Here is a 14,872-nt window from a genome sequence, read left to right on the forward strand (position 1 = left end):
AACAAGACAAAACTGCAAACATGAACCCAGATTTTAACTGAAGTCTTTCATTGAACTATTAAATAAACACATTAGTTCTCTCAGTCTGGCCGGACACGGGGCAGCACTTCTGCTCTAATTTAGTTCGTATTCACCAAAATAAAAGTGCGATGTAAGTGTACACATTAGTTTTTCACTCTTTCAGTGAACCAACACAGCCATTCCCTCAGTATGTTTTACTACCTGTTCATGTTGCCTTCATATTTTAACATTGGACTCAACAACAAACAAATTCTCCTTGCATTATATTTCTTCACGTCAATATACGGGCCCCAAGTAGGGGTGACGTGGGCCCCAAGTGGTCCCCGGGCCGTGAGTTTGAGACCCCTGATACCACTGCTTGCATCCACGATCTCAGTCTTCTGGTCGTAGGCGAGGGCAGGAATGTAGACTGAGCAGTAAATCGACAGCTTGATTTCACACTCAGCTCTCTTCACCATAAAGACTGGTACAGCGTTCAGATCCCCGCTGACTCCATCTGTCGATCTCCTGCTCCGCTCTCCACCCACTTGTGAACCAGACCCAGAGATACTTGAACTCCTCCCAAACGCACCATTTTCTGGCCTCAGACTTCTCTTCCCAGCTGCTTCACACTTGGCTGCAAACCCTCCAGTTTAAGTGAGAGGTCACTTCCTGATAAAGCCAGAAGATCGGCAGAAAGCACAGAGGTGATCCCGAGGCCACCGAGCCAGAAACCACCTGCCACACTTTGCTGCGCCTGGAAATTCTATCCATGAAAGTTACGAACAATAAGTTTCAAGTCAGACACTGTTAGTTTTTATAATTCTGCATCTGCTTTGTGCCAGTTTGTTTTCGTCTGTTCTGTTTCATGTTTTATTGGCACTTCTTAACGCCTCACTCATGACTGAGGTGAAATATGCATTTCCCTTAAAATCATTAAGCTAATGCGTCATAATAAAGTGATGCGTAGGTCCTGAGCTCTTCCCTCTGTAACACCAGAGGAAACAATGTGGTCTTTATCAGTGGAAGGCCATCTGCCTCCTCCTTTTCTCCTGTGCACTCAGTGATGCTTGGCTGTCATGCAGGTGGATGATGATAATATAAGGGTAGTGTAGAGCTTCCAGACAGGAGATGGTGCCAGATAAGAAGACAGGCCCTCTCAGGGAGGTAAGGAAGCCCCTCCTTAAGGACTCAGCGAGTTATCTGGGTAGTTCAGAGGAGGCACTGTAGGTCTGTGAGCAAACCGCAGCGTACAGCCGTCTTACACGTTTGGCACAAGTTGTTGTTAATGTCATGGCGATAATGGTGGCTTTCTCCTCACTCGCCATTTATTTCAATATTAACCTCTTAAGACCCGAACTCTTCCACGACATGCATTTTTAATTTCTCTTTGATATTTGGGCATATTGGGGCCCGATGAATGTAAAAACTTTGCCAGATTTTTTTTTTTTTACCATATTTTTGTTTTTAAGAAAAATGAGAGCCACAAATGAGGATATTCATTTAAAATTTTGATAGAACAGTAGCAGTATAATGTCCTCGTAAGTGGATATCAGGCCCAAGTAGAGCAAAATTGAGTATTTTGGTCTAAATAACCAAAAATGTGATGTCCACATATGTGGACGGCAGGTCCTAGGAGGTTAATATCACTGCTGTCTGACATGTGACTTGTTTAAATTGCTTTAGTTGGTGGACATCCAGGTGTTCTCCAGACTGAGTGCAAATAAGGCAAAAACTGCACGTGGTCTGTCCACTGCTGAAAGCAGGACCACAGGAGAGCCGATGCTACACGCCTGACCTGACAGACGGACACTGGGACACATTTGCATGTACACATCCAGTTTGTAGCAGTGGCCTTTATGACCCTTGTTATATTTTAGTCTTGACCACAGAAGTCTTAATATTTTAAAGAAATGCTGCTTTGATGTTAAACTGCGCTTTGCAGTCTTAGTAAAAACTGAGCAGCAGTTTCTTCATTCGCTTACAGGCTCCACAGACTGTTACTGAGGGCTGCTGCTGGCCTGCAGACCACACTTTGAGAACCCTGACTGGGAATTGTTCCATTGTCAGTAAAACTCATGCCCATGTCTCCTTTCCTTCCCTCCACATGAACTGGAGTCGGCTTTGATTTTTCCTGCTCATCCTTCATGCAGATCATTAAAGATGCTTTGCAGTGCAAATGGCAGCATATTTGTACCTGTAATGGAGTTACTGAATTTAGTACAATAACGTGTTAAATTACTGCAAAAAAAATGCATCCACGTGGAAAAGATTAAGAAACAGCAGCGCGACCCCTGCACAGACCAGAGCGAGCACCAGTGAGAATGATGGCGGGCTAATAATGCAGGTTAATAGGACACTTTATTAGATTCATCAGTAAGATAGTAGAAGGGTATCAGCTGGCACTGGGATCAGCTGATCAGCCTGGAATTAAAGCTAAGCTTGACTTAGTGACTTAATTAAACTCGTGTTTTTGTTTCTGTATTGCTCCCAAGTTTGATGCTTTAGGTGAGCGTGTTAGGGGGAAGCTGCACTTTCACTGAGGACACACACAGTTTATTTATAGCACATAATCATAAACATTTGAAATGAAAACTTACACTGTTCACAGAAAAACACAGTAAACTGGAAATAAACCGGTAAAGCAGTGGTATTCAGATTTCTCTGGGAGTACTCCTAAATGTTGCTTCATGAAAACGTATCATAACCTCGTGGTGTGTGTGAATAAACAGGCTGATTGTGGTCACGTATCTGAAGGACGGTACAATCCAGGCAGCTGGTTATCGTCTGGGTGTTTTGAGCTGCTTTAATTATTTTAACCGACACATTTTGAAAGTGTTTCTGATCATTTCTCCTGACTTCTTCGTTGGTGTTGTTTCCTTTGCACAAATACTCAGCCTCGGCGAGCAACTTTCAGTTTTGTTTGGTGCTCCGTGTGTCCCTCTTAACCATCAGCGCGGTGCACTTTCAAGACTCCAGTTCCAATCTCTGTTGTATTTTTCACGGCCTAATACAGGAGCCGAGTGTAGCTTAAATAACAGTTTATAAAGCTGTCGCAGAACCGATGGTGTGGACAATACGGGTGACGTATTACAGCCTGACAGAAATCAAATTCCATAAAAATGAAATTGAAAACCCTCAGCGAGGCGGCCTTGCTGCTGAGTAGACAGCTCGTTTTAAAGTTTTCAGAGGACTGAGGAAAGCCAGCTCTGGGTGTTGCAGCACATTTTTAGAACAAGCCGCGGGCCTGTGAAATCAGACACTGCTAATTTTCTGTCATATATTATTTTACGGCTGTATTTCATCCTGTCACTCCGAGTTGTTAAAGTGTTGCCTGTGAAAATCTGATGTATGAGTTGAAGGATTTTACAGTCAGAATCTGTGAGTGGACTCAGAGAACACCGGTGTTTATATTGTATTATAAATATATCCAGTGGCGATGTTAGCAGGCTCTGATGTTCTGATGAAAGTCATAAAGCCTGTGTAAACCAATGTAACCTCACAGAACTGCAGGAAATAAACAGTATTTTATATAAAATCTTTATTTCAAGTGCAGATCTTAAGATCATGTGACCCCAGTATGGTGTATAGCCTCGGCTGGTGTTTGGCTCACGGGAGCAAAAGTCACAGGAAAGACTTTTTAAAGCCAGAATGTGCACAAACTGAGGCTTCTTGCTTTTTAACGCTGCAGTTCTTTGTTCTTTTGAGCAGTTCCCACAAAACCCTCCAGTTTTTTATCTGCACGTCTTTAAGCTCAGTTTTTTATATCTCATGATGTAACTACCAAGCCATCAGCTCAGACGGTAAGTATTTAAACGCCTCAGAAAAAAATCCCCTTGTGTCCAGCTAAGATTTCAGTGTGAGCATTAAAGATCAGGACATTTTCGTCGTAAGCAAAACCAAATGTAGACTGATTTAAATTTTAGCTGTTTGCTAATCTATCATTATTGCATTTTATGGGGCGATCGTGGCTTAAGAGTTGGGAGGTCGCCTTGTAATCGGAAGGTTGCCGATTCGAGCCCCGGCTTGGACAGTCTCGGTCGTTGTGTCCTTGGGCATGATACTTCAATAAATAACTGCACACAACAAATGTTACGAATATGTTTGTCTGGAGGCAAAAAATATATATTTAATATCATATTAAAAATCCGATAATTAAAACATTTTAATGTCTTACCTCGTGCATTTTCTGTCGTCATCCTGTCATATGATGGTGTCGTTTCTGCCCATCGGGGACCCCAGCATGAACTGACCTTAATTCAGTTTTTATCTTTGGTGGATTAAAGAGGACCTCCAGGCTTCCACTTCCTGGACCTTTGCTGTTTATTCACAGCATGCAGAGTTTGTATGTTTTTAATCTGAAACTACCTGTTTTTGTGTTTTACTTGCATAAAGCAGATGCCTCATGGTGATGGCCGCCTGCCCAGCCACAGCGTGTCGTCTCAGTACCGCATGCACTCCTACTACCCAGCAGCCACCTACCTGACTCAGGGCCTGGGCTCCACCAGCTGTGTGCCACCCTTCTTTAGCCTGGATGACAACAATAACAGCTGCTCTGAGACCATGGCAGCCTGTGAGTGACACACAACAACACCAGACACACACTTCTCAGGCTCCATAAACCTTTACCCAGACTTTATCAACAGTACATCGAAGGGAGGATTGCACTCGAATCCAGAGCGCCATAAAATGTACTTTTTACTTTGACTAAACTTTTTTACTTCCTGCTTCTGATGCAGTTCTGTGAAAGCGGGTCTGACCCGAGCGTTTCTGAAGCTACAAAGTTAAATACAGTGCTGCTCTGTTTCTTTTTGGCATGTTTAAAGATGAAGTAGATTTGATCCCCTGATCTCTGCAGCACTCGATTTCTGGCACTTGCCAATCTCAGACGCTGATCTCTTCTTAACGTGGCTGTTGACGGAGGTGGCTTGGATTTTCTGCCTTTCTCATACCTGTGAATGTGGGCTCATCAGATTGTGTATGTGTTGCTTCACATGTTCAGCACAGTGTTTTTGGAACTTTGTAAAGACTGCATGTAAGTGCATGATAAGAGAGAAGATCCAGCATAAAGCAGAAGAGATAAAGGGAGGCTGGTCGATCAATAAGGCTAAATGGAAATTAAGGACATTTTAAAGGATCTGCTGTTTGATGGTTTTCAGGCAGGATAAGCTTCAGATCAGTGACAGAATTCTGTCTCTGCAGTGGACGTCGTTATTAGATTAGTGTTCAGAGAGCACATGACATAATCTTAACAACTCATGCCTCTCAGATAAACTTGCTAATAACAGAGGACTCCAGCATGCAGAGGTTCACATTTGCATGAGCACAGTGAGACTGCAAAAGCTGGTTCGACTGAGACATTGAGGTTTCTGATTAAGAGTATCTGGGCCTGTAAATTTCATGTTCCCAGGGTTTGGTGCAGTTCTTGAGGTCTGGGTTAATATATGCGATAACTTCTTTTTGTTTGTTTATGTCACTGTAGGGTTTGTCTTGATTTTGTGTTTCTTTACGTTTTCTTTGGTGATTTTTATTATTTGTTGTAGCTTCTGTTCCCTCGAAGGATCTCGGACTGTTTTTGTTGTTTTTTTGGTGACTTCCTGTTTTAATTTGAAGCGTCTGCCTTCCAGTTTCACTTTTGTAGTGTTTGTTTTGTGATTGTCGGCACTGTTGTTGCGTTGAGTGCTCAGTCTTTGTTCATTTCTCTTGACACACCCACACCTTGACAGAAGGTGCTCGTCTCCCTGTGATGGAGCTGCGTCTGAGTCAGTGTTAAAACTTCATGCTCGGACTGTTGGACTGATGTTCTGTATTCACATCTGTTACCTGTACAGATCTGGGCTGTTCTAACCCACACCTCCCTCATTTTTGTGATCCTCTGATATATTTAGAATCATAAACCTGTAGGTTACATAAATTCTGTAGCAATTAGCATAAAAAATCTCTTTTTTCCTCGTGTGTCCGCCTCTTATAAACCTTTGCACATTGCAAAGATTCAGTTCTATAAAGCCTTAAATAAAAACTAAAGTTTTCTTTGAACTATTTCTGGCACTCTTGGCACAGGATAATCCATTTTTCCTTTTCTTGCACTTGGCGACAGTGGGAAGGAAAAACTCACTTTTAACAGGAAGAAGGCTGGGTTAAGGAAAGGGAGACAGGACAAAAGGCACGCAGAGGGGGAGAGCCAGAGATTAATAATAACTAATGATAAAAAATGAAGGAATAAATGAAAATGAATCATAGGTGCATCTTGGTTGCAGAGATTTAAAACACTCTGAGTTAATTTGATCCATTTTCTTACCCTTTGGCTCAGTTCCCTTCATGCATACATCTAAAAACTGGGTTTGTTTTATTTTTAAGAACTAAAGATGAAGGTTGTTTTGTATATTATTGCTCATATATAAAGGATATAGGGGAAAAGCATCAACAGTACAACATAAATATCCTTCTTTCAATGAAACGGAGCGCTGACACCACCAGCATCGCAAACCTAAAGACCCCCACATCTCTCCTTGTGTCTGTATTTGTTTATGACTTTCACCTGTCCTTTTCCTGTGGGGGTCCCACGTCAGCCCCCTGCTGTGAATCGCCATGCTCCATTACAAGATAACAACGCTCTCTGTGGGTGGCCCCACAGTTAGTGGCAGAGAATCAGCCTGCCTCAGTCGGGTTCTTTCACCTTTATTCTAGTTTAGGATCTCTCATCAGGAAGCGTGTACTTGCATCACTTATACCTGGAGACGTTTTTTCATTAATCGGATTTTTAGCTTCTAGACTTTAGAAATTAAATGATCTGATGTGTTTTTAAAGACAGAAACAGCCTTAGTGGCTTACTGAATGTAATAAAAACAGCACAGCAGATCCCCAAAGACATTAAGGTGGCTCAGTATAGCAGAGGGAGGTACAGAGCAGAGCGCAGTGCAAAGAAGAGCTGTCATTTAAAACACTGACACGATGGTTGATGATTTATTTGAAATGACAGACTGTGAGGATGTTTCCTGAGTAGCATGCTAACGTTACAGTTACTTTATGTTAGCAAAAGTGTTTAATGTTAGCTGCTGCAAACATTTTGATTGATTCCACATCGACACTGCCTGCTGTGTCACACAAAAATGTGCATTTCAGGGACTCATGAACTCATGCAGCATGAATTCTGGATGCAGGTCTTTAAGCTGTGTACTTTTTCCTGTGCTTGTGGACTTCCTTCTTATTCAGCTGTAAGGACCTTGTCCCTTCACCTAAAGTACAAACGGTACAGAACAGAAACAACATTGATGGCGTTTTCAGACTTGTAAGTGTTCGTCCTGGTGACATCTGCACTGCTCTCTTACAAATGTGATTTTGCTTGAAGGATCTGAGCTGCCACAGGAAACAGAGCCTGCTTATCTCAGCCCAGGTACCAGTTCTCCTCCAACACATCAGGGACATAAAACACTCATTTGAAGGGCTGTTTTTGCACAGGCGTTAAACCGATGGTTAGCATGCGAGGAAAGAAGGTTGCTAGCCCAACCTTGTGTAACTTCAGTGTGCAGGTATTTCCTGTTGAATGATATGATTCTATATTTTTTCATGCCTCTTAAATACACAACAGTGTTTGTGGGCACGTGTCTGTTAGACTGTGCTCAGTTTTGACCATTAGACTGATTAAATTGACTAATAAATTATTCTCCAAAAAAAAATAAAAGATAAAAGAAATAAAAAAAAAAAAATAAAAAAATAAAATAAAATAAAAAAATAAATAAATAAATTATTCTCCATGAACATCAGATATTATCGTTTGCTTGTTTAGATCTTCATTTTATTGTAAAAAGGTAAAATCTACAGTAAAGATAAACCTAGAACCTCCCCACGCTGTCTCGTTTCTCATATTTTATTAAATCATGTTTCACTTCAGCCGACCTTCATCAGGTACAAAAACCAGTGTTTTCAAAATGTTCACTCCCATCCACCCGGCAGAATTCCAATTAGGGAATATTGGATGTTGAAATACTTGACACGTGTTTGCTGTTAATCAGACAATGGGCCATTATAATAAAAACACAGGAACAGACTCACTAACAGGAGGAAGCCTCTGACAGACTCAGGCACAGAGGATATCTGCCTCCATCGGTGGGGAGAGTGGCGTCTGCTGTGGGCTAATATGCAGCTACTGCTGCACAAGCTCTGATAATGTGGTTCTCAGAAGAAGTAACTAAGTGTCTAAAAGGGAGGCCTGTCGGGTGGAGAATGTTTTTCCTTGACTCAGCTTATTGTCATCATGCCTGCTTAGTTCAGACACAACCAAACTTGGTGTGTGGGTGTGCGCCGTGTCTCCCAGAGCTGGAAGATAAAGCGTGTTTCTGCAGACAAGGCTGCGTTTAATATGCCGCTAGTTAGATTACTCCTGTGCTTCTGTAAACAGGAGTGTGCATGTGTCAGGCCGCGGCCTTGAGCTTTGCTGAGGCTCATTCACATCTTATCAGCAAGTTTTTGGACAATGACCATTTTTGTAGCTTTGGCTCTGTGTGCATGTCAACTGAAACTGCCAAGAAGTGAACACTTTCAGCTTTACTTCAACAACTGCATTAATCGTTTCAGGATTATAAACGTTTTTATACACAGCCCTGCATCATCAGAGGCTCAGGAGGTGGCAGATAAAAAATGTTTGTTTTTTATCTGCACATGAAAACATGAAAACTTGATGTTGATGGAAGTTTAGGCTACCATCGTTAGACTGGAAATAAAGACTCATAATAAAACACAGATATGATTGCTGGTTTTCTTTTTGTTATTTTGGTGTAAAATCATGTTTCTGATTTTGAGTTTAGCTCATTTGGAGTTCAAATGATGAGGAAGAGAAAATGTCTGTGTCCTGTGACAGTTTGGTTTGGACCTCAGTTCACAGCCATGGTTCTGGTTCATACCTTCAGGTGCACGGTGGTGCAGTGGTCACTACTGTGGCCTCACATCAGGAAGGTCCTGATTCAAAATCCACCGCCCAGCTGAGACCTTTTATGTCTGCTCACTCTTCTACAGTACTCTTCTTCCTCTACTCTTTCAGGGTACTCTTCCTCCCACAGTCCAAAGACACATTAAACATGGTGGTTCTGAACTGGTCATAGGTGTGACTCGTGTGTTACCCCTGCAACAGACCGGCGACCAGGTGTCCAGGGAGCACCCCCCCCTCTCGCTCCAGAATCTGACAAGCACTTAGGAAAATGGATGATCGGGTTCATAACGTGTTTTTTCTTTAGAGGGATGCACAACAGAAACAGGGTGAAATGTATTTTTACTACAGATCTGATCGCTTCATCGTGGATCAGCCTGTTAAGAATGACATCATCGTTTGTATCGTGAGCTAACTGTCACAGCGTTACTGTCGTCGTATTTAAACAGAGAAATTCAGTGTAATCAATGAAATTCACTCTTTTCCTAAAGATAACTTTTGGATAAGAACTTTAATTATTATGTAACAGCAGTCGATTAATCATTAATCAGTAATTTGTCAGAAAGTCCAATAATTGACCTAAAATAATTTGTTTTGCTTTATGCAGTAACCAGAAGCAATCCAGCAAGAAAACCTGAAAAAATGACTCATTTTAAAGTTAATAACTAATCAGTTAATTTTTACATTTATAAATAAATAGTTGAGGATTAATTTTCTTCCCATATTGATTTTGGACTGTTTACTGAATAAACTGAACACTTTGACGACGCCTCTTTGAAATTGGACATTTCTACTGTTCTAAAGTCAAAACAGTCATTTTTAGCTTTTGGTGGTAGAGATATAATCCAGGATATAAGTTCTGGTTTCAGGTCTGCATTTCAGAAACGGCTTTGCTGTGACTGAAGGTGCATCTGGAGCATCTCCGGATCAGTCGACGAGGAGGAAATGGCTGTGAGCTGCGAGCCTCGCTGCCCTCCCTTCCACCTGGCAGCCAAGCAGCACCCTGTCAGATTTATCTCCCTCCCAGGATAAGGCTAATCATTTGGCCAAATACAGAGATCCAAATAACCTTCAGGAGTGCCACGTTGTCCTTTCCCCTCCCCTCCTCGCCTCCTCCTCTTCTTCCTCCACCCCTCTTCGCCCTCCCCCTTCTCAGGCCCCGCTGTCTCCGCAAAATTGCCTTCTGGAGTTAGTGAGCGGGAACAGTTAAGATTTACAAACAATGATGAAGCTTGTCATGCGTCTTTCTCCATCCGTCACGGCGGTCCGGGCGGAGCTGTGGGTAGAGCCGTCCCGGTGTTCTTCATAAAAGCCAGCTCTGTGTGAAATACGCCCCCGGCCGGCCTGTTTACTGCCCCGCGCTCGTCAGCAGCCCCGCCGCCGTAAATCGCCGAGCGGGAGGTGACAGTGCAGTCCATCAAACTCCCACCCCACTTCGCTGCCCTCCCAACATCTCACCTCGCACTACCCCCACCCCTCATCACTCCATATAGACACACACAAACCGCAAACACCCGCCCCGCTTCCTCGCTAAGATCTATCCGAGGAGGCTCAGATGAGCTGCCCGAAAAGAGTTATGGCGGTTTCGGTCTTACGGGAGACAGCCGCGAGCCCGGTCCGTCGGTGTTTATGTTCTTTCTTTTTTGTCCTTGTGTAGACTTTTTCAAAATTCACCAGAGCCCAAAGTTTGCGAGCTGTCAGCAACTTTCCTTCCACCTCCTCTGACTCGGTTTTTAGACCTCGACTGTCTGACTGTACGTTTGTCTGTTTTTGTTATATTGGTGTCAGCACGGCGTGCAGTCATTTAAATGCAAATCAGATTGTTGAGCTATTGCAGATGTTAATCCTGCTAATCGATAGACCTGTGTAAGCCCATTAAGTTAGAAATCCATTACTATCTTTCTAGATGATATTCTATTGATTTTTCTTACTTCGGTCTACACTGTACTGTACGCCAGCGTGAGTTACTGCGTATAAAGTCTGTCGTTTCAGGCGTTCCCCTCCTCGCGCACCCCCACAGTAACAGGCGGGGAAACAAACGGCGGAGAGATTGGCTTTAGTAAGTTTCTTTGTGTCGTGTGTAAAATGGGCTTTACCTGCTTTCAGATCAGATTTCTTTACACTCACAAAAAGAGTTAGAACGTCCCTTCACACACACACACACACAGACACACACACACACACACTCGGGCCGCACTCATTCCCGAGATGTCGGCAGGGCCTCTCGCTCTTTTGGATTTATTAAACCTGAAACAAATCGGTACCTGAAACCCAGGAGGTGACCTTTTCAGAGGGAGTGCTGTTTCATGTCATGTAGCAGCCAAAGTTCATTTCCTTGGTCACTGACAGGCTGACAACATCACTCAGCTACGTGCGTTGCAACAAAAACAAACGGTTGCTGTAGGAAGCAAAACTTTTGTATTGATTATGGCAGTTAAAGCTCTCTATATGATTTCTGTGACACACAGGAAAAAGTTGGGGTGTTGTTTAGTAGATAAACAGGAACATACTGTGATTGTAGCTGGCTTCAGATTTAAATGTACAAATTGAAGTTGGACATTTGCTTATTTTGTCCTTTTGCTCTAAATGCTGTAATTCAGTCTATGTTCTCCACACATGGATCTTTATGATGTCACTGGGAGTGGATGTCCCTAATGTGATGTCTGCAGGTGCACAACTCAGGCTCCTTAGAGAGTCAAAAAGATGGACGTAGCTTCCTGGTCCGACAGGCAAAGCCAACATGGAGATGCCTTAAACCTGTATTCTTTCTATTAGACACCAGGGGGCGATAGTTGTGGTTCCAAATACAGAGGAAAACTTCCCTCTTTATGCGTATGCTCATTGGCTACATACATTCACATGAACAATAGCAACGCAACCTACAGTTCAACAACACAATGAATGAAAACTTTGGGTTTGGGGTACTTTTAAATACAAAAACATTCACCTGTCTTTAGCTTAAATAAGTTCACACATATTTAGCTCTATAGGAGCTTTTATTGCTCATGGAGTATGGGCCATGCTCTTTAATACTTCGTGTTGTTAATCTGTTTAAACATGAACAGTTGTAGGTTTGACGAGAGTCACCTGTTACAGGTAATACTCTATAAGACTTTTGTAGATTTGCTTCAGATATTTTGATCGATTTTATTTTTCGATAGTGTACAGTAGCATTTTAACAGACGTTTTACTTTGTTATGATGATTATAGTTTGTCTGCAGCATTGATGTTGATGTTTGCTGTCCTGCAGTTCACATTTACCTTAACTGTCTCTACATGTTTGTTCTATTTAATGGCTGATATCACAAAAGTGTTTGCTTTGTTAAAAAAATACACTCATCAGTAAAGTGCTTCAGTGTTGGACAGGAAAAAGAAAAGATGTACTGTTCAGTAATTAACTGATGTACATCCAGAAATTACCAGCTTTAAAAAACTGAAAACTCAGAGACACAGACTTTTAAAAACATATTAAAATTTGTTAGTAACCCTGGTTATTACTTGGGTCACTTCTTCGTATAAAAACACTTTGCGATCTTTGCAGTTTTTCAGAATACATTTTGTTTGCTGTTTGTTTCTGCGAGTCCCCGCAGTGTTCCCGCCGGGGCCGTCGGGCCTGGAGGACGTCGTTGAACGTGTGTCTGACTGAGTGGCCGTTGCTCACAGAAAAGTCCCGCGTGTCCTATCAGGTTGTCTTCCACACTTTGCCGTGCTGCTAAGTGCCCTGATAGCCCGTGGGGCTGTGGACGGGCTAAATACCGGTGTAATTGTCTGCTCGGGGTACAAGCACCGCTGTAATGCGTTGTACAACCACCATTAACACAGGCCCGGGGCTGTGGAGACATTAAATGGCCAGGCTGTGTAGTTTATGTCCTCTTCCCCTCACTCTCTATTTCTCTTTCTCTCTCACACACACACACACACACACACACACACACACACACACACACACACACACACATTGTCCTGCTCTGAGGGGCTTAAAAGGAAATGAAATGTGATCCTATTGGCTGCTGTTTCATCTTTGATTTTCTTTGATGTGCTGCAGATATCAGTCTTTGTTGCTCGGGACGTTTGGATTACCTTTAGTTTGTATCTATAGTTCAGGAACTTTGTTAGCGGCGGTATCTGGACCCGGTGAGCAAACAGAACAATCAGACTGAAGCGTTTCTGATCCACAGTTGCATAATGAGACCTAAATGTCTGCCACTTATTCACTCAGAAAACACACTTTTGCATTTTTGTCATGTTTTCTCTTGTACTTTCACTTATATTGTCTGAGATCTTAAAGCTTTAAACATTTAACTCTAAAAGCGATTAAAAGTCCTGATGTGCTCGTGTTCGGTTGCCTTGAGTTTTGTTTTTTTTCATGAATGGAAAACCTGGTGCACTTGATTATTTTCCTGTTTTTCTTTTAAATAGAAAGAATAGGAAACTGATATTCAGATTTTTGATGTGGTTATGTATATGTTTAGGACTGATATTTATATTTTTGTAAAGTTATATCCTAATTAACATTAATAATAATAATAGCCTTTTTAATGAAGTCTCTTGTATTATGGTAGCATTTCAGGTTCTTAAATACTGAAAAATGACTTTTAAACATCGTCTCCTAATCTAGATTCTAACCTGCCTGGTTCTACGCAGCTAATCTCAAAATGCAAACATGACTTATATCTAAATGTTCTCTGGATATAAACGACTTCTTGGATGTTGTTTCCTACTGTGCTGCGTTCCCACTTAATGGTGCTCGTGTAGTCTCTTTCCTCGCGTTGTTTTGAGCATCAGCAGCGGCTGACAAATGACGCGGCCGTGGCAGCTCTCCGAAACAGCCGAACGACTTGGATAAACACATTTGGCAGCTTTAGCACCCGCGAGAGGCGTCCTCCTATCCATAGCAATATATTTCACTCTTCCTGTGTCCTTTACTTTGGCATTTTTCTTACCCTGTCGCCTCACAATGAATCTCTTGTTTAAAATGTAATGATAGAGAAGTCCTGCAAATATCGATCGGCCACCTCAGCTCATTATTGCATATCCATAACTCTTCGATGGATCATGTCAGGGAGCCCAGCGATGGACTGACGGGCCATTTTGTGAGCTGATGGGGCACAGTAGCCCAAATGGAGATTTAGCATAGGGACGAGGGCTGCGTCACGCCTCTGTAGCAGTCATCTTCACTGGGGACAGATTGGTTAACAATGCCGGAGCAAAGGTTCCTCCCTGCTTAATTAGCCTTTGACCCCGACAGTCTCCGTGGCCCTCGACTCGGTTTGGTTCCAAAACAAACCAATAATGAGCCTTTAAGTGTTTTCTGATCCTCTGCATCCCTTTGAACAACTATCTTAACAGCTATTTATTAACAAGGTGAGAATGATAAATGTATTTAACGGTACAGACAATAAAACAAATAGTCCTTATTCATGAAAATGCAAAAGTTATTATTGACTCTGAAGATGTTTGATGTGAAATAGTAGTAGCTCAGGCATCCAGTGACGGACTGTCAGCAGCAGTCACAGTGCAGAGCGAGTCTGTGGTTTGTTTCAGCAGTGCTGGCTCTATTTGTACACATATATATATGTAGGTGGGCCTTTGTATGCGCTCAAGGCTCGTTGTTCTGTCAGAAACATCTTTGTGTTGTGAGAAAAAGAACAAATATAATCATACAACCAAAACAAAGAGCAGCCTGTCCTTAGGCTCTGTTAGCTTAAATACATATTTGTGGTACAGAGTCAGTGTTCTGGTTTCCCTTCAGTGCAGTGACTCTTTTTGTTGCTACTGCTTCCACAGCAAACACACTTCATTTGGACTAATTCTTCAAACTTTATGGGGGAAAAAATTCTCTCAAAGTAAAAAGAAAAGAAAAAAATTATTTTTGTCTCACTTCAGATCTGGATTTCTTTCCATTATCTGGATTAGTAGTTTATAAACTTGATAAGTTACATAATTACC

At 42.2% G+C, this 14,872-nt stretch overlaps 1 protein-coding gene across 2 annotated transcripts in view; it reads left to right on the plus strand.

The window, feature by feature from the left end:
• The window catches only part of dmrt1 (doublesex and mab-3 related transcription factor 1), a 33,055-nt gene that overhangs the window by 7,753 nt on the left and 10,430 nt on the right, over window positions 1-14,872 (plus strand). The window contains exon 4 of one of the 2 annotated variants that reach the window (XM_031756580.2): window positions 4,396-4,573. In XM_031756580.2, coding sequence (XP_031612440.1) covers window positions 4,396-4,573 — 178 coding nt within the window. The remainder of the gene's footprint in view (window positions 1-4,395; window positions 4,574-14,872) is intronic. The other variant, XM_031756579.2, reaches the window with a different exon arrangement.

The sequence above is a fragment of the Oreochromis aureus genome, linkage group 12, assembly GCF_013358895.1.
Source record: "Oreochromis aureus strain Israel breed Guangdong linkage group 12, ZZ_aureus, whole genome shotgun sequence".
Classification (NCBI taxonomy): Eukaryota; Metazoa; Chordata; class Actinopteri; order Cichliformes; family Cichlidae; genus Oreochromis; species Oreochromis aureus.